This window comes from Microcaecilia unicolor, chromosome 7, assembly GCF_901765095.1.
Source record: "Microcaecilia unicolor chromosome 7, aMicUni1.1, whole genome shotgun sequence".
NCBI classification, from domain to species: Eukaryota; Metazoa; Chordata; class Amphibia; order Gymnophiona; family Siphonopidae; genus Microcaecilia; species Microcaecilia unicolor.
This window is the reverse complement of record NC_044037.1, coordinates 217,097,997-217,124,749: the sequence shown is the minus strand read 5'-3', so window position 1 is coordinate 217,124,749 and position 26,753 is coordinate 217,097,997. Positions and strand designations below refer to the sequence as shown.

At 43.3% G+C, this 26,753-nt stretch overlaps 1 protein-coding gene across 4 annotated transcripts in view; it reads right to left on the bottom strand.

The window, feature by feature from the left end:
• The window catches only part of ZNF385B (zinc finger protein 385B), a 451,618-nt gene that overhangs the window by 191,278 nt on the left and 233,587 nt on the right, over positions 1-26,753 (bottom strand). For all 4 annotated transcript variants that reach the window (XM_030210445.1, XM_030210446.1, XM_030210447.1 and 1 more), the window contains one exon: positions 3,596-3,738. In XM_030210445.1, the coding sequence (XP_030066305.1) occupies positions 3,596-3,738 (143 nt within the window). The remainder of the gene's footprint in view (positions 1-3,595; positions 3,739-26,753) is intronic.

Sequence of the window (26,753 nt, the reverse complement as noted above, 5' to 3'; positions counted from 1 at the left end):
TATCTCTTTCAGTAATTCATCCTCCTGGAGTAGTGGCTGTAGATCTTTTATGATTCTTCTCAATTTTTCTAGCTCTGGATTGTATGTCAGTATAAGGGGGATTTTCTCTGTGGCTTTCTTCTTTTTGTACTGCAGTAGGTTTTCTCTAGGTATTTTAAGGGAAGAAGCAATATTCTTGGAGATCATTTTGGGGTTGTATCCTTTTTATTTGAAGGAATCAGTCAGGATTTTGAGGTGTTTATCTCCATCTCTTGGGTCACAGAAGATATGGTGGTATCATGTGGTTTGGCTGTATATAATAGATTTTTCTTTGTATGTGAAGGGTAGAGGCTGGGGTTGTGGAGATAGCAGCATCTGTCCATAGGTTTCCTGTATATCGATGTTTGTATATAGCCATTGCTGATGGAAATTGTGGTGCCTAGAATAGTTGACCTTTTCTGGGAGTAGTCAATTTTCAGTTTGATTGTAGGATGGTATGTATTGAAGGAATTGTAAAATTGTTTGAGAGGCTCTTCACCCTCAGTCCAAATCATGAAAATGCCATCAATATACCAGTAGTATTTTAAGGGTTTAGTTTGATATATATTCAAAAACAGTTTGATATAAATTCAAAAACATCTCTTCCAGTTCTGCTACGAAGAGGTTAGCATATTGGGGTGTCATGCTGGAGCCCATAGCAGTGTCCATGATTTGCAGATAGCTATCATTGTTTAAAATGGAAATAGTTGTGAGTTAGAATGGATTTGATTAATTTTGTAATAATTTCTGGAAAGTATTGGTGGTCAAGGGTGGATATTTTTAGGAATTTATCACATGCAGCTATGCCATCTGCATGGGGAAAGTTGCTGTATAGTGCTTCTACAGCCATTGTGACCAGAAGAGTATCCGCCGGTAGCTGCTTGATGTTTTTAGTTTGTTCAGAAAGTCTGTGGTGTCTTATATGAAGCTGTTTGTCTTGTGCAGAAAGGGTATAAGAATCTCCTCTATAAGTCCAGATATTTCCTCTGTAAGTGTGCCAATACCAAATATGATTGGTCTGCCAGGGTTTCCAGATTTATGGATTTTAGGTAGCATGTAGAATGTGCCCACAGAAGGATGGTTTGGAATTATTTTTTTTTTTAGATGAAGCTGTACTTGCTTTCGAAGTGTTTTGATAAGTTTTTTTCAGCTGTTTTGTACAATCCTGTGCGAGTTCCTCAGTTAGTTTCCTGTTGTATGTGTTGTCTCAGAGCTTTTGTGTTTCACTTATATATTCTGATATTTGTCAATGTTTACATATTTCCGATCTGAAGAAGGGTTACCTTTGAAAGCTAATCCAAAATGTATTAAGCTAGTCCAATAAAAAAGGTATCTTATTTTCTTTTCTGTCTTTTAATTTATTTCTATTTATTACCTTTTTCCCACCCCAAATCAACCCTTGGGTCAACCCCTTTTTAGCACAGGTTAAAGTATACATGAACAAATACAGGACAGATTCCTCACCATCCATTACTGTACTGGGACAGTCTGAAGGTCCATTTAGCCCAGCATTCTGTTTCTAACAATGGCAGATCCAGGTCACAAGTACCTGGCAGGATCCCAAGAGCAAAATAGATTTCATGCTGCTTATTATACTAATAAGCAGTGTAGTTTCCTCAAGTACACCTTAATAATAGTTTATGGACTTTTCTTTTAGGAACTTTTTCAAACATTTTTTAAACCCTTCTGTACTAATCACTATCAGGCTTATTTTCGACACAAATCGGGAGACGGGCAACCTTCTCCCAGGGTCGCCCAAATTGACATAATCAAAAGCCGATTCTGGGCGTCCCCGACTGCTTTCTGTTGCAGGGATGACCAAAGTGCCCGGGGGCGTGTCAGAAGCATAGCGAAGGCAGGTCTTGGGCGTGCCTAACACATGGGCGTCCTCGACCTATAATGGAAAAAAAAGGGCATCCCTGACAAGAACTTGGACGACTTTACTTGGTCCTTTTTTTCTTACGACCAAGCCACGAAAAGGTGCCCAAACTGACCAGATGACCACCGGAGGGAATCGGGGATGACCTCCCCTTACTCCCCCAGTGGTCACTAACCCCCTCCCAACCTCAGAAGATTTTTTTAAATATTTTTTTTGCCAGCCTCAAACATCATACCCAGCTCTATCACAGCAGTATGCAGGTCCCGGGAGAAGTTTTAGTAGGTGCAGTGCACTTTAGGCAGGCGGACCCAGGCCCATCCTCCCCTACCTGTTACACTTGTGGTGGTAAATGTGAGCCTTCCAAAACCCACCACAAACCCACTGTACCCACATCAGGGTGCCCCCCTTCACCCCTTAGGGCTATGGTAGTGTAGTATGTACAGTTGTGGGTAGTGGGTTTGGTTTTTTTGGGGGGGGGCTCAGCACCCAAGGTAAGGGAGCTATGTACCTGGGAGCAATTTCTGAAGTCAACTGCAGTGCCCCCCTAAGGTGCCCGGTTGGTGTCCTGGCATGTCAGGGGGACCAGTGCACTACGAATGCTGGCTCCGTCCATGACCAAAGGGCTTGCATTATGGAATGGATGGCCCCACCAAGTAATTAATTGTGAGGTCCTTAGTACCAGCCGCACCAAGCCCTAACAGGCCACAGGTAAGTTGGCACAGTGATTGCTTCTAGGCCTTAGCTTTTACATTATACACACTCATTAGGTAGAATCCCAGCTTGACAAATGTCACAATCAAGAAATCTCTTATTACTTATTGTACAAGGCTTCCTGTGGACCTTTTTCCGATTGCTATGTTCCTAGTTGTGCTTGTAAATAGTTTCTATAAATGTACTTAATATTTTAAAAATTATATCCTGTGTAAAATCTTCATAGCCACATGAGGGCAATCTGCACATTACAAACACATGAAGTAGTCAAGAGTGTTCACCATAACATGAAATAATACTAATACAGAGAATCCTGCTGACACACAGAAAGCAGGTAAGAAGCAGATTTTAGGTGACCACTGGTAGGTAAGTGGGTGCCTGGCTACCTAGGCACCATATGAAAAATGGACCTTAAAACACTTTACACCATACTACAGAAAAATGTTTAATACTATATTTTCATAATTAGCCAAATAAACAATGAACTACAAATGCCAGCATAATGGATAAGCCACATTATTCCTAAGCTTTGTCTGAAGGTGCACCAATTTCAAATCCATCCACAGTGCAATGATTTTAAAACGAAACCTGCTCTAATGGCACAATCTGAAATCAATTTTATTCTTTCTAGTCACAACAAAAAAAAATCAATGCTGCTCGTTCTGAACCACATTATTCCTCTGAAATGTACTGAGTAGTAAACAGCATCCCAGCCAGCACACTATTTCCAGTTGCAAGAACCACTGTGCTGTTTCCAGAAAGATGACTTAATAGAGACCAGAAGGAACGCTGACATAAATGAATTTTGAATACATTTTCAAAGACACAGATGTCAAAAATTAGCAAAGCATAACAGAGCAGAAAGGCTTGTCTAATATCTCATCCTAAAAATAAACAGCTATGCAAGCCAGGCTTCGTCGACTTGGTAACAGAACATGCAGTGTAAGAAGAGACCGAGAAGAGCAAAGTAGCATCATATTTACTCACTGTGTTAAAATTTGGAAAGAGTCCAACAGCAGGACTGTTGTCCACTGGGAAAGACATAAATGATTTGATATCCAGTGATGGCTGCATCATTAGGGTAGGTGTTTGAACAAGTGCAGAAAGAGTAGTAGAATGGCATGTGGTCCCTGACAAAAAGAAAAGAAAAATAAATTCAGTCACTGAGAATCATACTCATATCCCCAAATTCTAGAAATGGCACCTAAAGTTAGATGCACAATTGCACGCCCAGTTACAGAAAAGGGTCAATTAGCTAATTGGTGCAAAATTGGCACTTAATTGGAGATATGCATTAATAATTGGCATCAACAACCACTAACTGGCACAGATTAGCAGTTCTGCATGTAACTGACTTTTGTCCCTATTCTCTAAACTAAGGGCCAGATTCTATGTATGGCGCCAGGAAAACATTTCCGCCTAAGCGTATTCTAGAAAGGGCACCTATATTTAGGTGTGGTATATAGAATACACTTAATTGATATCCTAACATAAGTACTTATGTATTGCCATACTGGGAAACACCAAAGGTCCATCAAGCCCAGCATCCTGTTTCCAACAGTGGCCAATCCAGGTCACAAATACCTGGCAAGATCCCAAAAATGTACAAAGCATTTTATACTGCTTATCCCAGAAATAGTGGATTTTCCCCAAGTTCATTTAATAACGGTCTATGGACTTTTCCTTTAGGAAGCCGTCCAAACCTTTTTTAAACTCCGCTAAGCTAACCGCCTTTACCACATTCTCTGGCAACGAATTCCAGAGTTCCAGAGTAAACTACGTGCCTCCATTTACACCAACGAAAATGAGGCGCAAATTCCGGCAGATAGATTTATTATTTTTTATTTATTTTGTTACATTTGTACCCCGCGCTTTCCCACTCATGGCAGGCTCAATGCGGCTTACATAGGGCAATGGAGGGTTAAGTGACTTGCCCCGAGTCACAAGGAGCTGCCTGTGCCTGAAGTGGGAATCGAACTCAGTTCCTAAGTTCCCCAGGACCAAAGTCCACCACCCTAAATGGCACACTGGGCCATATTCTATAACTATGTGCACAGGGCCGTGCCTAGGGTCTCCGGCGCCTCCCTGCAGTTGGCCCCGGCGCCCCCCCCCCCCCCCGAAAACGATCGATACACTACCCACCCTCTTCTCCCCAGATCCTTTTCCTTTTTTTTTTTTTGTTTAAATTTACCACTGTCCGGCGGCAGCATAGTGTTAGTGAGAAGGAGGCGGCGCTCCCCCGCCCCGACGTGACAGTCTTCCCTTCGCTCAGTGTCCCGCCTTCTTCTGATGGTGGTTGTGGGTATGAGTGTATGAAAAGCAGAAGTGATGGCAATGAATAGGAGAGGGAGAGGATGAGTAATTGTGGTAGCCATCCATGCAGGGAGGAGACAGGAGGCATGATGGTGCTGACGGCCTAGCAGGAGGAGGAGAAGGAAGTAGGGAGAGGAATGACTGTGACAACCTGTAGGCTACAAAGAGGGTGATGGTGGGGATAGAGGAAAAGTGAAAACAATTATGGCAGTGGCAGCCCAAGTGGGATGGAACAGAGATGTGATGTCAGACACCTAGAGAAGGGGGAGCAGGGGTAATGGCAGCAGATCAAGGGGGTATAGGTGGTTGAATAGGACATGCAGTGAAGTGGGCCAACTAGGTCGCTAAAAGTTAAGCGCCAAAAAACTGAATGCTTGGTTATAAATTTTCTTTTTTGGCACCAAACCTTCCTCTTGTATACTGTTGTCACCGTGTTCCTCCTCATTACTAATGATATCGCTTTTTCCCCGACATGCAGCTATCTATAGGCTGCTGAGTTTGCCCATGATGTTAATGCAACAATAACACTAAATTTTTGTTATATTTTAAATTAAATTCTAACAAAAATTACAAATACAATTTTAATTTATTTTTTCAGACTCACAAGTACACAATATACTGATGGAAATGAGTCCATGAGACAGACGAGTAATGGCCCGCACAGTGGCAAGCACATTGCATAAATGGCATCATTCATTGGCATCACTCCTACTAACGCCAGTGCACTTAAAAAAAAAACAAAACTGGATTCTTCAGACTTTGCAATACCTTCTAGTTTGGAATAATGATAGCAAATAACAAATCTATCATGTTAAATAATGAATTTTCAGCTTTTTACTTCCATAACATGCAAATATAGCAAAACAGTTTCAAAAACACAGGAAAAGAACAGCACTTAGGGAAAACCCATAGATTCTCTATTAAAACGCATAGAAATATGGACAGGATTTAAAAAACAGTAGATCTATTGAGGAAAAAATGGTTGTGGCAAAATTGATTGGTTCTCTTGGAAGCCCTGTAGATGAGTTTTCCCCACAACTTTTGCTATGTAGAGATGCGTTTTCCCCAAAACCTTTGCAGCTCAGCCTCCCCTTTCTGTGACTAAGCCATCTTTCCATCTTTGAACTGGAAGGGAGGAACTATCATTATTTGTAGAAATGGAACACTCCCTCCCCCCCAAGACATTTTGCACTCCTAGGCTCCTAAATCCTCATCACATCTAGCAGGTACTGTAAACATTTGGGTCCTAGGCACATGTGTACTTTGCCTATCCCTCAATCGAATAGGATGCTATAGTGCATACTTAACTGAGGTGGAGGGGCATTTTCGATATGATATCTAAGTCTGAATTTGGATGTTTTGCTCAAAAAGTCCAGAATCCACATAGTAAATATAGCGATTTTCGAAACAGCAAATCCCCTGCTTCTCTCTTCACCACGGCTTTAGTGGAAGCAAGCAAAAGACAGATGCAGGGATGTTTCTGCGTGCTGCCGCTAGCTCTGCTGGACCCAGAAAAAGAAAGTTACATCACCGTAACTTCCTGTTTCTGGGTCCGGCAGAGACAGTGGCAGCATGCAGAGGAGACCGTCCCTGCGCCTACCTTTTGCTTGCAGTTGTCTGCCACTGCCGCGGTGAAGAGGGAAGCAGGGGAATCGGTACAGTTAAACATTTAATATGTTAATTGCATTATTAACGCATTAAATGTGTAGCCCTAATTAATACACATTAATGTGCTTTGATATGATTTAATGCACATTAAATAAAACAAACCCCATTATTCTCAGTGGACCTATTTGCTAACTATACTCTTAATTTGAATTTGTTAATGCACATTAATGAGTGTTAACATGTTAATGCATATCAGTAAATGAGGACCTGATTTTGTACAGTGACAGATCTAAAAAATAAACCAATAGTTACTAACAGTTTCGGGGAAAAAAAACATAACTAATTTCCTCAGTTTGCATAAACGTTCTAGTGATAAATTAAGCAAAAGTGGACATAAAAACATCTCTGTCTTGTACCTCTACCTAGAATAAACACAATAACCTCACCTTTGCCATATACATATTATTTTTATAACTATTAAACCAATCTAAAACCTGAAATAAATACTCATGTTCCCCCTAACAGATTTTCCAGCATCTAATGGAATGCTCTAGCTGGACTTATTATCTCTTTAGATTTGTACAGGATATCATATAATAGCCTTGCATTATCTGAGAGCAATGATCCTTTAAAAATATTTTTGACTGATTTATGTGCCTTAAATGTTCTATGACTTTGCTTAATCTTTGGACAAATATCGAAACATAAATTTTACAGTCCACATTCATTGATGAGATTGACCTGTGCTTTCAGTAAGCAACACCTTTTTACCTTATATCTGTAATACCATAATCACCCCCTGGCTTTATTCTAAGAACAAAATCTTGATGCTGTTTAAGTTTAGAAGGAAGCTGTCAGATTGTTGGCAAGAATATAATGTTTGCAAACAGTAAGAAAAAGAGGGTTCAAAAGTACACAAAATATAACAACAGAAGAAAAAAAGCACAAAAGGGCCTCCAGAACTGGAAAGATGACACTGACTTTATTAAAATGACCCAACACGGGCCGTGTTTCAGCGCTCAATAGCGCCTGCCTCAGGGGTAGTTGTTAAGTGTCAAGTTGCAAAAGAACCATTCTGCAATCCAATGTAAAAAGTGTTGACCGCCTTTGAGAGGTCAGAACGAGATTCGGTATGAACGCCTTTGAGTTTGTTTCACTGCTGGGTTCCAACAACTCAGACTAAAAACTAGGCTTTACCCATAATGTCAGAATAGTGGATATGCTGGGGTAGGTGCATAGGTTTTCATTTAGTTTTTTTGATAGTAATAAGGGGTTAGGTCGAGATAGGTCAGGAATTAGGGAAATTGTAACCAGAAAATGTTAAAGTTTCATTAAGGAGGGTGGGGGAGGGAAGGTTTTGAATGGTGATTTTATTTGTGAACCGCTTCTTTTTCATTAACATGTAGGCATATATAAAAAATTAGCATAAATAAATATAACTCAGGTCTCTTCTGTGCACTAGCTACAGCCCCGGGCCACAAAGCAGATTAGTCATATACAGAGCCATTCTCTCCTCACTCATCAATTCCAGTACACATGCAATTTAGCTGGGAAGTAGGTCAATGGTCCAGAATAGAGATCATTTGGGAGACATTCACGTTCTCGGGGATCAGTTCACTCTCGCCTTTAAGTCTCCAAAGACACACTGTAATCCACAGTCTATGCAGGAACTCAAACTTTTATTTTCCAACTTTGCAATGCAGCAACATCAAACAGTCTTTTGTGATCCAACTCCAGCTAACACAAACTCTGTTCCAATTGTTCTGTTGTTCCTCGGGCGGTGTTCTTCCTCCTGACTGCTTTCCTTCCTTTTCTGTACAGGCTCAAAACTCTACGGGTTCAGACCCTCTGCCAGGTGTGACCCCTTTCTAGATCCACCCTAGTCTTGGGACTGAGCTCTCCCTGGCTCCAATCCCCTGCTCCCGGGCTGGGTCTCTCATCTGCCCACCCATAGCACACAAAATCTCCAGGCTGCCACTTTCAGGAGCCGCAGCCCTCCTTTACAGCCAGTGATCACACTGCTCACTTAGGATTCTCCTTTTTAACTCCTGGTCTCTTGGCCGGAGACCATTAGGCAACCAAAGACCCCCTCATGGGCATAATTCCAACTTTTATCCCCTTTGTCCCTTTGTAACTCCTCTCTCCTTGTCATTTGGCAACTCTTTCCTCCTGCTTTGTTTTAAAACCACTCCCCTTGGGCTGGGCCTCCTCCCACCTAGGGACACCCTACAACTCCAGCCCTCTAGCAGGGACCTTGCCCCCCCCCCCCCCCCCAGAGCCCTAGAAAAATCCATCACTCTAGTAATACCCATTCTATACCCATTACATCAATAACTCAATATTACCTTCCGTCTGTTGTGACAATGTTAAAATGTGTGACACACTGAACACTACAACTCACAGGTGAACAAAGGAAAAAACCTTATATATCACTTCATTGCTGTTAACAATGATACAAGGGGTACTGCCTTCTGTGGGGGAGGGGGGAGGAGGATTTGGCCATAGTCTTGCAACATTTCCAATTGGAGCTTGTGGTGGGAAGTAGGGACTAATTATTGAGATTTCAACTACCTAACTTCCTGGGTCTCAAGTCTCCCTAACCTGCTACACATATGGTTGTAAAGGAAAACGTAAGCTTGCTGCCTATGTTTTGGTGACACACCTCTCAACTCTTGGTGACACACCAATGTGTACCGAACCAATTGTTGAGAACCACTGGTTCTAGGTATCTTCAATTCCTGTCTGAAATAATTTAGAGGGCGTTTTTAACAAGCTGTTCCACAGGTAAAACAGTGACTTACACACAGAAATAGGCTTTGTATAATATGTGGATAAACTCATGTGCATATAGCGTGTATGCATATAAATTTACCTAGACTTAGTAGAGGGATGGGGTTATTGCTTACAAACATACTGTATAAAATACATGCATACGTGTGTAACTGAGCCCAGAAAAGCAGAAAGTATGTACATATTTTCATGTGAAAACCATGCTGGTACCCACAACAGGGGAAAAATATGCACATAGTAAACTTTGCATTAGCACATTGTTGTAATTACTTCATAATAAGACATCAGATCTGCACTAACAGGTCCAGTTTCCAGGCCATCAAATCTTGGAAGTCAGAAAGATGTTCTAGTCAATGATGTAGCCAGCAGGGGCCTCAGCCTAGGCCTTCCTACTTTGGCCTCAGGCCCCTCCAACATTGTGGCAGCCAATACATAGCTGGTGGGAGTGCTCAAGTCCTGAAAGTCTAAGAGTTTCACTACTGGAGCCCTGGCTGTGCTGCCTGAGCACCAAGAAGTTGGCAGGTGCTCTAGCCACCAGTGCCGACACTTCTGTGAATGCTCAGTTCAGGTATGTGAACTAAGCATGCACGGAAGTGCCAGCATGTGAGGCTGGAGCAGCCTCCCTGCTTCCCTGCTTCTCAGACAGCATGGGCAGGGCTCTGGCAGCGAAACTTCAACATCCCCCACCAGCAAAGGTATGATCCAGAGGGTTGCTGCAATAGTGGCAGTGTTGGGTGGGGTGGGGTGGGGGGAAGAGAAGACTCAGAGGAAATGCTTGGCCTCCCCCAGTAAACCCCATGCCCTCCCCCCAATCAACTTCTGGCTACACCCCTGGTTCTAGTACCCTCCGTATTCACAGATAAATCCAGACATTAAATACTTCACCTTGGGCATTATGGTGCTCTCTAGTCCCTGCATCAAGCCCAATACCAGGTCTTTTCCCTGTGTTCAGTTCCCACTGCAGCTCCTTGTGACCCTGGGCAAGTCACTTAACCCTCCATTGCCCCAGGTACAAAGCTTAGATTGTGAGCCCACTAGGCCAGAGAAACTACCTGTCTGTAATATGTAATCCGCTGAAAGGTGGTATAAAAAAAATCTAATAAGCAAACAGCATAATGTGGATTTACCAGCACCACCCAGTGGCTCATGGGAAAGACCTCTACTCACCCATTCCTACTGGTTCAAACCTAGCCTTGACATCATCTCGCTATTGAAATTAAAAAAAAAAAAAATTCCACCAGAAAACCATCCAGTCTGGTAACGTATGTAGAGTTATAGATTTTAAGGCTTTTTGAAATTCCTTCTCTGTAACTTTAAAGCCCTGTGAACTTCTCATTTACACAGATTCAACTGGGGCCAATTCAAGATATTAAGAAATGCATTAGTATGTACCCATGAGTGCAGGAGTAGCCTAATTGGTAGTGTCGTTGGCTGAGAACCTGAGGAACTAGGTTGAATTCCCACTGCTGCTCCTTATGATCCTGAGCATGATGCTTAACTCCATTGCCCCAGGTACAAAACTTAGATTGTGAGCTCACTAAAAACAGAGAAAGTACCTGCACATACTAAAATGTAAACCACTTAGGCTGTACCACAGAAAGGCGGTATATCAAATCCATGACCCTTTATATATTTTTAATATGATTTCAGGAAAACGGCCTGCAAATATTTAGACCTGCTAATTTCTGCCAGTCAACTTCCTGTGAAAATATGTACACAAATGTCTAAAAATTCCAAATTATGCACATTAAGATGGTCAGTCTATAGAGGGGTGCCTACAGATAGGTAACCACAATAGAATTTAAGTAGAATTTCCTATATTAGCCCTAGAGCTGATGTACATTTTCACGGATTAACTGCTACAGAATGTGTCTAGATCGTAGTAGTTATAATCTATTCATGTAAATGTGTTCTCCACCCATGCTGTGCCCACCCTCTTTACAGAATTACAATTAAGTGCAAGTCCATGTTTAACCCTGTGTCTGGAACCACCTCTACTCACTGCAGGAAACGTTGTGTGGATAGTGACAGTAACAATAAGCATGCATTCTTACCCACAAACAGGGATGGCAATTTTCTAAAAGCTCATTCAGAGGGTGAAAATGCTATCCAAGTTTCTGATTATGCATACAGTACATCTGGGACTGGATGGGCATAGGCCTACCCACTTTGGCTCAGACATCTCTGATGTGGCAGGTGGGACCCCCAAGCCCCACCAGCTGAAGACTCCATCTCTCTCTCCCCTTCCTCGCAGGCATTTTGGCATCTCTCAATTCCATCTCCCCCCTGAAGCAACTGCTTTTTCCACATAGGTGGGACCAGGTCAGGGCTGGTGTGAACAGTGGGTATGAGTTACTGCTCCTTGCTGGCAAAGAAGCAAAGACTTTAAAAGGTAGGGGTGAGGGTGGGAGGGAGAGTTGAGAGGCATCCGGTCACCTGTGAGGGAGGAAGAGATGCTGGGCAGCGGGTGGGGTTCTCATGCCCACCTACTTTGGGCTCAGGCCCACTCAAAATTGGGTGTCTCGCTACACTCCTGCTTCAAACCACAGAAACAAAAAGCATTTTAGTAGAAAACATAGTCACAGTAAACTGAAATTCTAGCTATCCTTAATTCCTATAATTCAAAATACCTTCTAATTTCCTGCTGATGGCACTGCTCCATGAGACACAAGACCTTAGGCAAGTGATATCCTGTAACAAAGAATCTCTCTGTCTTTCCAGTCTGGCCCACTCATTACTTTTTATATTTCTGTTTACTGATCTGTTTAATAAACAGAAAGTAAACATAAATACATCACAGAAAAAATAACAGTTGGAGTGAACATGATCATCTTACAGCAGATTCATAGTGACATAGTAAATGATGGCAGATAAAGGCTAATGTGGTCTACTTTGGGTAGATGAACACACAAACTGCCAGATGGAAGCTGTCAGCCATTCTCCCTTCCCCCGTGTCTCTCATCCAGTCTTTCACGCTAGTACCACTGCCTTTTAGGATTTAGGACTGCAACTGCTGCTTCCTTGTAGATGTGGTGGTATTATAGCACTGCTATTTTGAGCTGTAATTGCCACACGGGGCAGGTTACCCCTTTCAGGAAGCACAATGCATCATATTACTGATGTAATTGAGCTGTAACTACTGCTCTCAACTGGTCACCAATGATTAATTTCTGTCCTCTTACCACTAGGGGATCTTCAGTGTTTAGCCCATGATACTACATGGAACAAAGAAAAAGCAAAAATCTCTGGACACTCACATAAATTATCACATACCAAAAAATTTTGGTCAAGGTTTTCAGATTAAGGGGGGAATTTAGCAAGATAGGGTAAAAGGTGTGCTTATAGTGCACCTTGATTTACCATGGGAGTCAGCAACCTACAGTATCTCTGTACCACAGGTTGATGACTCCCGTACTAAAGGACTAATGCTGCCTACAAGCCACCTTACAAGCAGCCTTAGTTTAGAGGCTCAGAAGCATCTGGCCACCAAGCAGTGGCTTGATGCTCCTGGGCCACATCTGAAAGGGACTACAGTGCTGTCCCCCAACCCCCCCCCCCCAATTAGCACCTGCACCCCTTGAGCAAGCCCCCTGATCTATAACTCCCCTGAGTAACTCCCCACCCCATCATGCCACCTTGGTCAAGCCCTCCAGCCCTCCTGATCCATTCCCCACCCCAATCTGGACAACCTCCAGCAAGTCACCCCGGTCAAGCCCTCCAGCCTCCCCGATTTATAACTACCACCTCCAGAGAGCAACTCCTCACCTCAATACGGATAACCCCATCAAGCCACTCTGGTCAAGACTCCCAGCCCCTTGATCCATACATCCCACCAACCAATGTCACACCCCAATCCACACACACCTCATTTGGCCCTATGGACAAACCCACAAAGTCAAGCTCCTCAGCCCCCCAAGGCAAGCTTCCTACCCCCATGGACATACCATATAGCCTGGTGGTCCAGTGGGTGAGTGGGCAGGAGTGATCCTCAGTCGATCCTGCCCTTCCAGCACCATTCCTCAAAATGGTGCCCCTAGTGGTAGTCTCATGTTACTACCACTAGGGGTCATGTTCTGTATAAGGAAGCCATCATTACAGGACCATAACATGATCAGAAGTCATATTATGGTTTGTACATAGTAATGAGCTGCTTTATTTATTTATTTAGATTTTGCTCACACCTTTTTCAGTAGTACTGAGTTACATGCAGGTACAGTGGATATTTCTGTGTCCCAGTTTGTACTTGAGACAATGGAGGATTAAGTGACTTGCCCAAGATCACAAGGAGCAGCAGTGGGATCTGAACCGGGAGATGTATGTGTTAGGAGGGGAGAGACTGATAGGAACGGACGGGGAGAGGGATCTTGGGGTGATAGTATCTGAGGATCTGAAGGCGACGAAACAGTGTGACAAGGCGGTGGCCGTAGTTAGAAGGTTGTTAGGCTGTATAGAGAGAGGTGTGACAAGCAGAAGAAAGGGGGTGTTGATGCCCCTGTATAAGTCATTGGTGAGGCCCCACCTGGAGTATTGTGTTCAGTTTTGGAGGCCGTACCTTGCGAAGGATGTAAAAAGAATTGAAGCGGTGCAAAGAAAAGCTACGAGAATTGTAAGGGATTTGCGTTACAAGACGTATGAGGAGAGACTTGATGACCTGAACATGTATACTCTGGAAGAAAGGAGAAACAGGGGTGATATGATACAGACGTTCAAATATTTGAAAAGTATTAATCCGCAAACGAACCTTTTCCGGAGATGCGAAGGAGGTAGAACGAGAGGACATGAAATGAGATTGAAGGGGGGCAGACTCAAGAAAAATGTCAGGAAGTATTTTTTCACGGAGAGAGTAGTGGATGCTTGGAATGCCCTCCCGCGGGAGGTGGTGGAAATAAAAACGGTAACAGAATTCAAGCACGCGTGGGATAAACATAAAGGAATCCTGTTCAGAAGGAATAGATCCTAAGGAGCTTAGCCAAGATTGGGTGGCACAGCCGGTGGCGGGTGGCGGGGACAGTGCTAGGCAGACTTATACGGTCAGTGTCAGAGCCGGTGGTGGGAGGTGGGGCTGGTGGTTGGGAGGCGGGGATAGTGCTGGGCAGACTTACACGGTCTGTGCCCTGAAAAGGACAGGTACAAATCAAGGTAAGGTGTACACAAAAAGTAGCACATATGAGTTTATCTTGTTGGGCAGACTGGATGGACCATGCAGGTCTTTTTCTGCCGTCATCTACTATGTTACTATGTTACCTCTGGATTGCAAAACTGGTGCTCTAACCACTAGGCCACTCCTCCACTCCCTACATACATTTGCATGTTTTATATCTCATTACTGTGTAAACCACAGTGACTCAAATATTACTGAATAAGGGCAACATAAGCTGAGTAGAGCCCTTTAAGTTGTATTAAGGGGCAAATAACAGGACTTAAGATCCTAAAACAGCATGATAAGTTCCCCTTCTAGTGAAATATTTCATATCCCTCTCTGCAAACCCCTCCCCCCAAGTTCTTTGTAATGCTATAACATCAAAAGCTCTGGTGAAAAAACAGGTGTTAACATATTCAGGTCTATCTGGAAGATACCCAATGGACCTCATAAGTTCCCTAGTAAAGGCAGGCTATTTAGATTTGTTTGTGATAATAAAATCAAACTAGCCACTGGGTCTGTCTGGCAGACTGCAGATGTAGACCTAAAATAAACACAGGCACTCTGTCACGTTTTCCAAGCTGGAACTAGGTTTGTGAGCCCTTGGCCACTGCTGAGGAGCGGCAGTGGCAGGCAAAACCACCCCACACCGGAGACTAGGCAGAACAGGACTGGAACCCAGGATTGGAGTTGCAGCAGAGGCAAACAGGCAGGAATAAGCAGAGCAGGCACACTTCAACTTCACCTGCGCTTGGCCACTTTTCACCAGGAGTTGAGCCCCTGGCTGCAGGTGGCCGGCAGGACTTACTGGGCAAGGCAGGACTGGATACCCACTAGGCTGAACCAGGACTGAGGGTCAGAGGGGAAAGGAACGTACAGGGGCAGCAGGACAAGGAAGGGAAAGCTAAAGGGCAGGACTGAAAGCTGCAAGCAGCCACTTAAACGGGGAACAAAACACTGATAAACAAGACACAGAACTGAAAGCTGCAGAACAGCCACTAAAGACACAAACAGACAAGGACTAGACACAAAACTACAACCCAGAGACAGGACTAGCAAACAAACAACAACCTAACCTAACTACCCACTGACTAACTAAAACAGACAAGAAGCAAGGCAAGGAACTAGACTGAGCAGAAGTGCAAACAACACCCCAACAAACCTCAGGGCCTTAGGCGATGCAAAGGCAAAGGCAGAGAATTTCCAACTGACTAATAAGCCCAGCAGCAGCTGAGACTCAGCTGCAGCAATCACCAGGCAACTATGGGTGCTGAGTAGGTTCAATCCAAGCAAGCAAGTCTGGCAGCCCGGAAGATCTGGACCGGACTAGGCTGAACTCTGGAACGGGTGACAATAACCAGACAGTCCATTGCAGCCATCAGGTCTGGCCACCAGGTGGTGAGAGGAAGGATAGCACGAAACATGGGCACAACCGCGACACACTCACCTAGCCAGGTCTATTTGTGGATCTAGGAGTTTGGTGGTAGATATGAGAAAGGTAGGGTTTTGGGGGGAACTGTATTGGATAAGGGGAAATATCTTATACCAGACAGACTTTATGGATAACATCTGAAATCTTAGCAGTATGGACAAACTAACCGGTTAGACTGGATGAGATTTTGCCAATATCTAAGGACAGAAGTCATAGTGAAAGGGGACCTTCCTGGCAAGTTTCTCTTTCTAGGACAAACTCCTCCAAGATTAAATCATTTGTCTTGACTTTTCAATAGCTACGAGAACTCTGTGCAATAAATTAATCCAATGAATTAAATAGAGCAGAAAATTAAATTATCTTAATACTTTACATAAATAAATCCTTACAGAATCCAATGATAAGATTCCAAAATGAACCCTCTTCTGTCAAATCCATCAAACACAATTTTTCTAAACCCATTCATGGTATGAATTCTGTCTGATCTAAATGAACCAGTTCATGCAATAATGCTAAGCTGCCAGCTAAGACTCCAGTTGAGATCATTACTCATATTCTCATTTTCTAGGTTTTAAACACATCTCATGGATTCAGGGAGACCATTGTTTTCAAAACTATAATTACATACTTTCAGTAATTTATTGGAAAAAAGTCTTTATTCTTTCAATCTGTTTCAATATGCAGTCCATCTAACCAGGTGATTTAGCCACACAATAGCTTCTATAACTCTGAAACTGCAAGAGGCTTTTCTAATAATGCTCTATCCAAATTAAAAAGACCTTTACAAGAAGTCAATGACAAACACATTCTATTAGGATGTTGATTAGAGTTAGATTGGACATATTTTTAGAGAATATCTTAAATCTATCATTTATCTCTAGGAGAATAAAGAATCCTTCCAACTATATTCTAAATCATGCTAATAAAAATATGACTTTCATCTTGTTTAACAAGCTGCATTAACAATTTTCAAGATTTATCATGGGTAAAGTGGTAGGGTAGCTGTGATAATCCTCTTTTAAAGGTAATAAATAGAAATAAAACAAGACAAAGAAAAGAATAAGATGATACTTATTTTTTATTGGACTAAAAATACACTTTTTTTTAATGAACTTTTGAAGGTAACCCTTCTTCAGATCAGAATTTCAGAAATTTCTGAATGTCTGATCCGAAGAAGGGTTATCTTCAAAAGCTCATCGAAAAATGTATTAAATTAATCCAATAAAAAAGGTATCTTCTTAATTTCTTTTCCGTGTCTTGTTTTATTTCTTTTTATTTAATTTTTTTATTTATAGAAATTTCAATTATAGAATCCAAAGTTAACTTTGTCAAGAAACATGCCATCAAATACAAGGAAATAAACAAATAAAGGGAATTATCCAAGAAATGTTTGTACATGTAATAGTCTACAAAATGTTTTAGTTCTATTTATTAAAGTTTATCACCAAATTCAAAAACTGTTTTATCCTTTCAAGCAAATTATCTCTCTGCTTCCATTGTATTTGCCAGAAAATAGTCTATCTTTAACTTCTGTATCCCCTTGAGATCTGAAACAGACTTAAAGGCAACATATTAGTTGGCCATATTGATTCTATTTTCAAATGTTTATAGATTTTCAGCATTTTTTTGTTTTCCTTAGCAGTCAAAAAAATTATCTGTTTGAGCTTCCATTTGCTCTCCAAATGGTCTGAGAAATATATAACTTCACCAAATAGATATGCTCCTGTTTAGGAGCCTTATATCCTAATGTGTGCTTAGCTAATGAAAAACAGGCTACCACCAAACATGTTAAAGCGTTTTGCAGTATTTTTCCTGTTAGTGCACATGCTGTGTGCTATTTTTTAAAATATATTTTTAGAGGGTGTGTGTGTCACAAGTCTAGAAGGGTAAGCCCTTAGACCACCGCAGGGCTCCCAACCCAGAGGTCAAGAGGGCCCTGACTCACTCCTTGAAGAGTGAAAGTCAATTGGTGGCTCTGGCAGAACTGGGATCAGGGGTGGCTCTAAAAAGAGCCCTTGGGAGCAGGCCTGGCAGAACCAGGACCTAGGTTGGCTCTGAAAAGAGGCCTTGGGGGCAGGCCCAGCAGAACTTGGACCTGGGGTGAAGCAGGGATGTATGGAGGCTGGGCTGGAGGCAAGGCTATGGAGGAATCAAGGCAAGACAGAAGACTAGGCAAGGCTAGGGATGAGGCATGGTGAAGCATGGTGAGGTGAGGCAAGGCAAGGAAGAGGACCTGTTGCGAAGACAGAGCTGGGGAATCCAGAGTTGCCTAAAGTAGGTCCTGGCCACAGATGTCATCGCTGGGTGCCCAGGACATCGCACCACTGGCCCTTTAAACTTTGGGCTGCAGTGTGCACATATGCCTAGAGAGTAGAACCTGCATCTGCGTGATACCCTGGAGCACTGGGACAGATGGCGTGACCGACCTGCCTCCCTGCCTGAGGCCCAGAGACCACAGGAGAAGCTGTGAGACCAATTCCAACATCCTCCCCGGAAGCAAGGAAACAGCTGGAAGTGGGAAGTGATGCAGCACATGAGCATGAGTCACAGAGGTGGTTGTGACAGTACCCCCTCCTCAAAGACTCTCCTCTTCTCAGTCCAGGTTTGGGTTTGTAAGGAAACAGGCAATGGAATCTTCTTAGAAGCAATAGGGTGTGTACTTGGCTTGCTGGTTCCCAGAAATTCTTTTCAGTTTTGTACCCCTTCCAGGCAATAAGGTATTGGAGTCTGCCTCACACTTTCCTGGAGTCAAGGATATCCCGGACCTCATATTCCACATTTGGGTCTGTGGCAAAAGAGGTCAGCACGGGCGGGTTCTGTTTTTCCCTCTCAAGACAAGTGGCTTGAGAAGGGACACATGGAAGGAGTTATAAATATGTAAAGTGGGGGGAAGCTTCAGTTGGTACATTATTGGGCCTACTTGATGGACAATGGGATAAGGCTCAATGAATCGGGGGCCAAATTTGGTGGAAGGCTTTTTTTTTTTTTAATTTCTATTTATTAATTTCAAATATACATTCATATAAAATAAATGCAGAAAATCAGGAAATACAAAATAAAAAAAAGAACATAATGACATACACCCTGGCTATCGTTACCGTAGTCAAGGGTAAATAGCAATGTTATAGTTACTTAGACCACAATAATATTTGATCAAGATATAAGGTAATTAATCACAAAAGCAAAAAGAAAGAAAGTACAATAAGAGGATAAGAGCTAGATCACTGTCTGCGGTTTTAGCTAACTTCGGTTGCTGTCAAAGCAGATTCGCCGCCGCTTTCTTTTGCTATTATGAACTGCTTTAACTTTTCTGGGTCAAAGAATACATAATAAACCATTCTTAAAGAAATAAGGCATCTACATGCAAATTTTAACTTAAAAGTTCCACCTAATGCGAGAATCCGGGGCCTAAGTCCCAGAAATTCCCTTCTTCTTCTCTGAGTAGATTTACTGATATCAGGAAAAACTTGTATCTTTGAGCCCAGAAACAGAAGAGACATAAATTTGAAATATAATCTAAGTATATTATTTCTATCTGTTTCAAAGGCAAAGGTTGCAAGGAGAGTCGTGCGTTCTGTAATGGTTTCTAAGGACGTTTCAAGAAATTGTGTTAAATTTACTGGAGCCTCCACAGAAGTAGTTTTGGCTCCAGTAATATAATACACCTTCACAATTGGAGGTATAGCTTCTTTTGGGATTCCTAATACATCAATAAAATACTTTTTTAGCATTTCCATTGGAGGTATTAAAGGGCATTTAGGAAAGTTCAAAAATCTTAAGTTGTTTCTCCTTAGTTGGTTATCAAAATGTTCAATTTTTCTTTGAGCATTGTCTCTATCAGAAACTAAATTACCAACAATTGTTTGCAGTTTTTGGATTTCAAGTGAATTTAACTCACTCTTGTCTTCTTGCTCTTTAACCTTCGATTCCATAGTATTCTGTTGTTGTTTAAGGCCATGTAGTTCAAAGTTGAAAGAAGTTGAAGCTTGAAGCAGAGACGAATTCAATGCCTGGATAGCGTCCCAAAGAACCTCTAGGGTAACAACTGCCGGTCTTATAATAGCGCCGATATTCACAGGTGGTGGAGCCATGATAGGGGAGGGCGAGGAAACAATACTTCCCGACCTCTCATCTGATGTATTCCTATCTGGCGTCGAAAAAACAACAGGGCCGCCTGTAGCCTCGGAAAACACCGACTCTGGCTCTCCCGTCGATCTCGAACCACCATCAGGTCTCGGCGGAGCAGTCTGTTGGGGCGGGCTTAATGACGCCCCTTCTACGCTAAGATCCCCCGGATGGTCTGGGGATCCAACCATGGCAGGAATCAAAGCGCTACGCGCCTGGAGTCCAAACGCTTCCAAAGTCGGTTGTCGGAGAGTTAAAGTAGAAGCGGGGCTAGAAGCGGCTTTAGCCCCGCTTTTTCCCTTTCTTTTCCCCATAAACTGGGTTCCGGAAAGATAAACACTCCGAAAAAAAAGACTTGTGGTTCGGAGCTCTCAGGAAGCGTTTCCTCTCACGGACGCCATCTTGATCGTGGTGGAAGGCTTTTTAAGGTATAATTTACGAATAGATAACCAGACCATATCCCCAGGGCTGAATTGTGGGGCAGGACGTATTCTCCTATCCGCTTGTCTCTTGTATTTCTCTGAAGCCTGAACCAATGTAACTGTCCAGAGGTTGGAAAGGGATTCAGTAGTGGCCTCTGCTGCTGGCACAGTAGAAGCTTGGGGTATGGGCAAGGATACCCTTGTGTCTCATCCAAACATGATCTTGAATGATGATGCCCTGGAAGACTCATTAAAATGGTTATTAGAGCAAAACTCTGCTCAGGGCAACAGCTGTGACCAGTTGTTGTGTTGAGAAGATACGCAACTACATAAGAAGGACTTCAAGATCTGATTGACTCTCTCCATCTGGCCATTAGTTTGCGGGTGATATCCTGAGGAACAGTTCAGCTTAATCCACAAGGTCCCACACATAGTGCCAGAATCTGGACATGAATTGTACCCCTGGTCAGAAGTAATGGATTCCGGTAGACCATGTAGGCAGAAGACTTCCTTAACAAAGTGCTGGGCCAGTGAGGAGGCAGTGGGTAACCCAGGTAGAGGAATAAAATGTGTCATCTTGGGGAACTGGTCCACAATGAAAAAAATTGTTTATAGATTTGATGAAATTGATATCAGGCCATTATATGAGTGAATTTAGCAGATACATAGCATATAAGGATACAGTTGCTTGGGGCAATTACTAAGGGTACAGTATGTGAGATTTAGTCATGATATTCCTATCTGCTAGCAGATAAAAACTAGGAGTCTTTAAGGTCATAAAGATGGCATGAAGAGATTCTTCGTCTCCCACAAGTTTAACTTTCATCAGCCTCAGCCTTTAAAGGGCCCTCAAGTTGTATCAGATGTATCTCCCTTCACGTCAAGCACATATAGAGGCCATTGAGACAACACATCATTAAATCTTGCCCAATTCATGTGAAATATCTTACTGCATTGATATGGCATTGAAGGATTCAGAGCATTGTGTGAAATGGAGGTGACCCTAGTGAGGCATATTTTCAAAGCACTTAGCCTTCCAAAGTTCTTCTATGGAACTTTGGAAGGCTAAGTGCTTTGAAAATGAGCCCCACTGTCATTGGTCCCCACTGATGTATGATGCATGAAGCAGTGAGTTACCATACTATCTTATAAGTGTCTTTGCTGGCAGGGGTTCTTTTTTGCCTCTCTTCCTCGCTTCTTCTTTGGTCTTAATTCAATCTGGTGACTTGTCTTTCTTTGTCTAAGACTGTTTCTTCCACCAGTCCCACTACATGTGTTCTGGATCCTATTCTATCCAAATGGTTGAGAGAGGCCACTTTAGGGCTCATTCCCTTATTGCTCTTCATTTTCAGTCACAGCTTGGCCTATGGGATAGTACCTGATTTCCGGAAGGAGAATTGTGTCTTGTCTTTAAAAAGACTTCCTTAGATCCATCTGTTGCCTCCCATTATAAGCCTGTTTCTAACTTGCCTTATTTCTCGAAGCTGACAGAGGAATTGATATTTTCTCAACTCATGGATCATGCTGAACTTTCCAACATAGTCTTCACCAGCCTGAATTCAGAACTGGTTACCCTATTGAAATGGTACTGACAGCCCTTGTGAGCAAACTTCATGGTATATTGGACAGTGCATAAATAGTTCTGGCAATCTCACTGGACATATCATCAAAGTTTGACCTTGTTGATCATAGTTTCTTGTTTTCCAGATTTTCTTATAGTGAGCTGGCCAGGACCGTTCTCCAGTGGTTTTCTTCCTTAAGGCAGGGACCATTTCTTCTTATTTTTTTTTTTCTGGTTCTGCATCATCTTCCTTTCACCTGTTGACATGTAATGTTACCCAGGAGTTTGTATTGGCTCCTGCTTGTTGCTTAAATTGTTCCGCATTGCCTGATCTGACCCAAATACACTGTTGCCTTGGTTCATGGCCACCTAGCTCTGATATTTACTTGTTCTGAACCATCAAAAACTGGCCTCTTGGATCAATAGGAGATTATATTGCCCATTTATCATACCCACTGTCTTGGGTGCCCCTATTACTGTAGTCGACTCTAAAATACTTGGGAGTCATAGATTCCCAGCTTTCTTTTGCTCCTCACATTTGTTTCAAGAGCCTGTTTCTTTGGTTCTTTCACAGTTTTCATGCACTGTGCAGCTATCTTGTTGAGCCTGTCCAACAAACTCTAATTCATTCCTTTATTACTTTGCGCCTTGACTATTGTAATGTGTGTTTTTTAGGCATCTGCACCTCAGAGATTAAATCCCTTTATCTGGTCCAAAATATTATGATCTGTCTCCTATTTCATGCAAGCAAACATTATCATGCCATCCCTCTTTATCCAACATTATTGGCTCCCAGTACAACAGAGGATTCCATTAAAAATGTTAGTTTTGACACACTAAGGGGCTCATTTTCAAAGCACTTCTGTGGAACTTTGTAAGTCTAAGTGCTTTGAAAATACGCCTCAAAGTGTTTCACAAAGTCCTCTGCAGTCACCCTCACCATTCATCCCCAAACTTTTTACACAATTTTTTTTGTTGCGATTTCTGCAGTACATCGAGCCAGAGTAGAAACACTAAATCTTCCTGTACAAGTTAGACAAATCTGAAAATTCGGGGATAGTGCGGGGCAGACTTATACGGTCTGTGCCAGAGCCAGTGGTGGGAGGCGGGACTGGAGGTTGGGAGGCAGGGATAGCGCTGGGCAGACTTATATGGTCTGTGCCAGAGCCGGTGGTGGGAGGCGGGGATAGTGCTGGGCAAACTTACACGGTCTGTGCCAGAGCCGGTGGTGGGAGGCGGGGATAGTGCTGGGCAAACTTATACGGTCTGTGCCAGAGCCAGTGGTTGGGAGGCGGGGCTAGTGCTGGGCAGACTTATACAGTCTGTGCCCTGAAGAGCAAAGGTACAAATCAAAGTAGGGTATACACAAAAGTAGCACACAGGAGTTGTCTTGTTGGGCAGACTGGATGGACCGTGCAGGTCTTTTTCTGCCGTCATCTACTATGTTACTATGTTACTATGTATATGGTGGTGAAGCCATCTGATTCTGAGAGATCTGTGATGAAGTCTATGGTTATATGGGTCCAAGGTGCCTGTGGTGCAGGAAGCAATTAGAGGAGCCCCCACAGGCGAAAGTGGGATGCCTTATTAGGTGTACAAATGGGGCATGACATCACATAGTCGCATACAACCCTTCTCAATTGCGTCCACCAGTAGACTCATGATATTAGTTCCAAAGTTCCTTTAACTCCAGTCCTGAAGTCGCATGGACACCACTGTCTTGCCTGGAGGAACCGGTATTGGCACTGCCACCTGGATCTTGGCGGGGTCCAGAATGGTCTGAAGGCTGGAACCCTCCTTGGTGACCTCAAGGGAATGTGAGCGAGCATCAGCCCATATATTCTACTCAGCTGGACGGAAGACTACCTGAAACCAGGAGAAGAACAGAGCACACCGGGCCTGGCGGGGTTAAGTCTTCAGGCCTCCTATAGGTACAAGAAGTTATTGTGATTTGTAGTCATGGTGAACGGGTATTTAGCTCCCTTATGTAGATAATGCCACTCAGGGCCAGCGGAACCCGGTAAGCGATGTAAGCATGTCCTCTGGAGGGCGTCACAAGCCATGCTTACCGCCGCTTACCTCAGCTCCCTAACAGCCCTCGTTTCATTCCTATGCCACCCTGGGGGGGTTTAAATCTTTTATTTTACCTCAGTCGCAGCAGCCGCGTCAGTGAAAGAACTGCTTATCTCTACCCTTCCTTTCATTCCCTCTTAGTGTCCCGCCTTCGTGTGATGTAATTTCCTCTTCCCGGAAGGGTGGGACACTGAAAGGGAATGAAGGGAAGGCTAGTGACGAGCAGTGTTTTCAATGATGCGGCCGCTGCGACTGAGGTAAAGTAAAAGGTTTAAACCACGCAGAGCGGCAGGAGTGTCTGAATAGGGATCTGTTTGTTAGGTTCTGAGATTTTGATAATACATGTTTTTCAGATTTGGCAAGACTGTCTGTTCTCCTAATTCCTGGTATGTATGCTAATTTGGTTTGTGTCATTTTGGGTATACTGGAGCTGTAACAGCTTACAGAAATTATTTATAATGAAAAAAAACACAAGTTATTTTTCTTCTATACTGGTGTAATATTTTCAATGATGCCATGGCTGGTAAAAGGGGTGTGGCTACTGTGGGTATGACTACTGTAGGGGTGAAGCCATAGTGATCCCGCACCTGGGTGGGTAGGTAGCGCTGACTAATAGGCTGCAGGAGGGCACCGGAAACCCTAGCACCGGCCCTGATGCCACTTCTCTAATGCCATTTTGATGGCCAGTAATTCTCAATCTCCAATAGTGTAGCTCATTTCAGTGGGCAAGAATTTCTTAGAGAAGAAAGCACATGGTAACAATTTGCCTTTTGTGTCTAATTGGGACAAGAAAGCTGTCATGAGAAACCCCCTACAAGGCTTTCCATCATACTGGGGGAGGGGCGCTAGCCAGACTCCATATGCTGCAGAAGAAGCTATCAGAGCACAACTGTCTACCGAGGGTACAGGGGCCATGGCCTATGGCGTCGTAGCCTCTGGAAGTGGTCCATGCACAAGGTCAGATCCTGGACTGCACTAGAGAGTTGCTGGAGTTGGAGGTCCAGCTATTGAAGCAACTGCACCAGTCACTCTCCCGAGCTCATAGTCTTCACATTCTGTCACGTCTCGAAGGGTGAGCCCTTGGGCTGCTGCTGGGCTTATAACCCGGAGGTCAGGAGTATCCCGACTGATGGCAGGTGAGTCACTCCTCAAAGAGTGAAAGCCAATGGATGGTTCTGAAAGAAGCTCTTGGGGCCAGACTCGACAGACCTAGGACCTGGGATGGCTCTGAAAAGAGCCCTTGGAGGCAGGCCTGGCAGAACCAGAATCTGGGGTGATGCAGAGAAGGGTGGGGCAGTGGCTGGGCTGGAGGCAAGGCTAGGGAGAAAGCAAGGCAAGGCAGGACACTAGGCAGGGCTGGGGATGAGGCGTGGCGAAGCAAGGCAAGGCAGAGGACCTGTTGTGAAGGCATCGCTAGGGAGTCCAGAACTGCCTAAAGTAAGTCCTGGCCAGTGATGTCATCACTTGCCGCCCAGGAGAATGTCATTTCACTGGCCCTTTAAACTTTGGGCTGCAGCGTGTGCGCATGCCTAGAGAGGAGGTGAACCTGCAGCTGCGTGGTGCCCCAGAGTGCCAGGGGAGTTGATGCAACTGACCTGCCACTCTGCTTGAGACCACAGAGACCCTGGGAGAAGCTGCAGGACCAATTCCAATGTCTCCCCCCCGGCGGTGGGGAAGAGCTGGAAGAGGGAGGTGAGGTGGCGGTTTTGACAGTGTGGTATGGGTGAAAATGGGCTTGGAAGCGTTAACCAGCTAGTGTGTTTGCATTAGTGTGCGCTAACTGGCTGATGCTGAATTAATGCGGGAGCGCATAACGCCTCTTAAATAGGAGGCAGTCAGTGCTCCTGTGTTAATCCTGTTTGCTAAATGGAAATGTAGTGCGGGAACTGCAAAATAAAAATAAAAAAGCCCTAAATACTGCTGCGTTGAATTTGCCTTGTATAAAAAGGGTCCCTTAAATACTATCAGAAAGGTGAATGATTCCATATACCTCTATTTCAATGTTTCATGGATTTAATACCCAACAAATTCACATTTAAAGTGCTTAAGTAATAAAAACAAATACTACTACTACTACTATTTAGCATTTCTATAGCACTACAAGACAAATATAACTATAGTTCACAAAGAAACATCAAGAGCTTTTTTTACAAAGCTGCACTAGCAATTTCCGCATGGCAAATGAGAGGAAACACACAGGAATTAAATGGATTTTCTCTCATTTGACGCACCAAGAATCGGTAGCGCAACTTTGTAAATGAAGCCCCAAATGTTTTCCTCCTATAAGTGCTTAAGCTGCCACAATTTATAATAATTGATGTCATAGTGTCAGCCAGAATAAAGTTATATGGCACTTAAGTAACTGCAGTCCTGCTGCAACCCTGCAAAGGATTTAATACAAAATGACATTTGACCAATATATTCAACATATGTAGTTTCCTGCACATAATCATTACCACAGTCAAGGTCTGTCTTTAATGGTGTGGGAGTATAGGGACATACTAAAGCAAGATATTTCCCACAGAAGTATCTGGAAACAACTAAATACTGCCCCCTGGTGTCCATGTTAACTTTAAGAGGTTGACCATGAACTTTTTTTCTCTATTAGAAAAACTGCTCTAAAAGCACAACTGGTGAATCCTGCATTTAGTCAATTTAGCCAATCCAATACCTTTTAAATA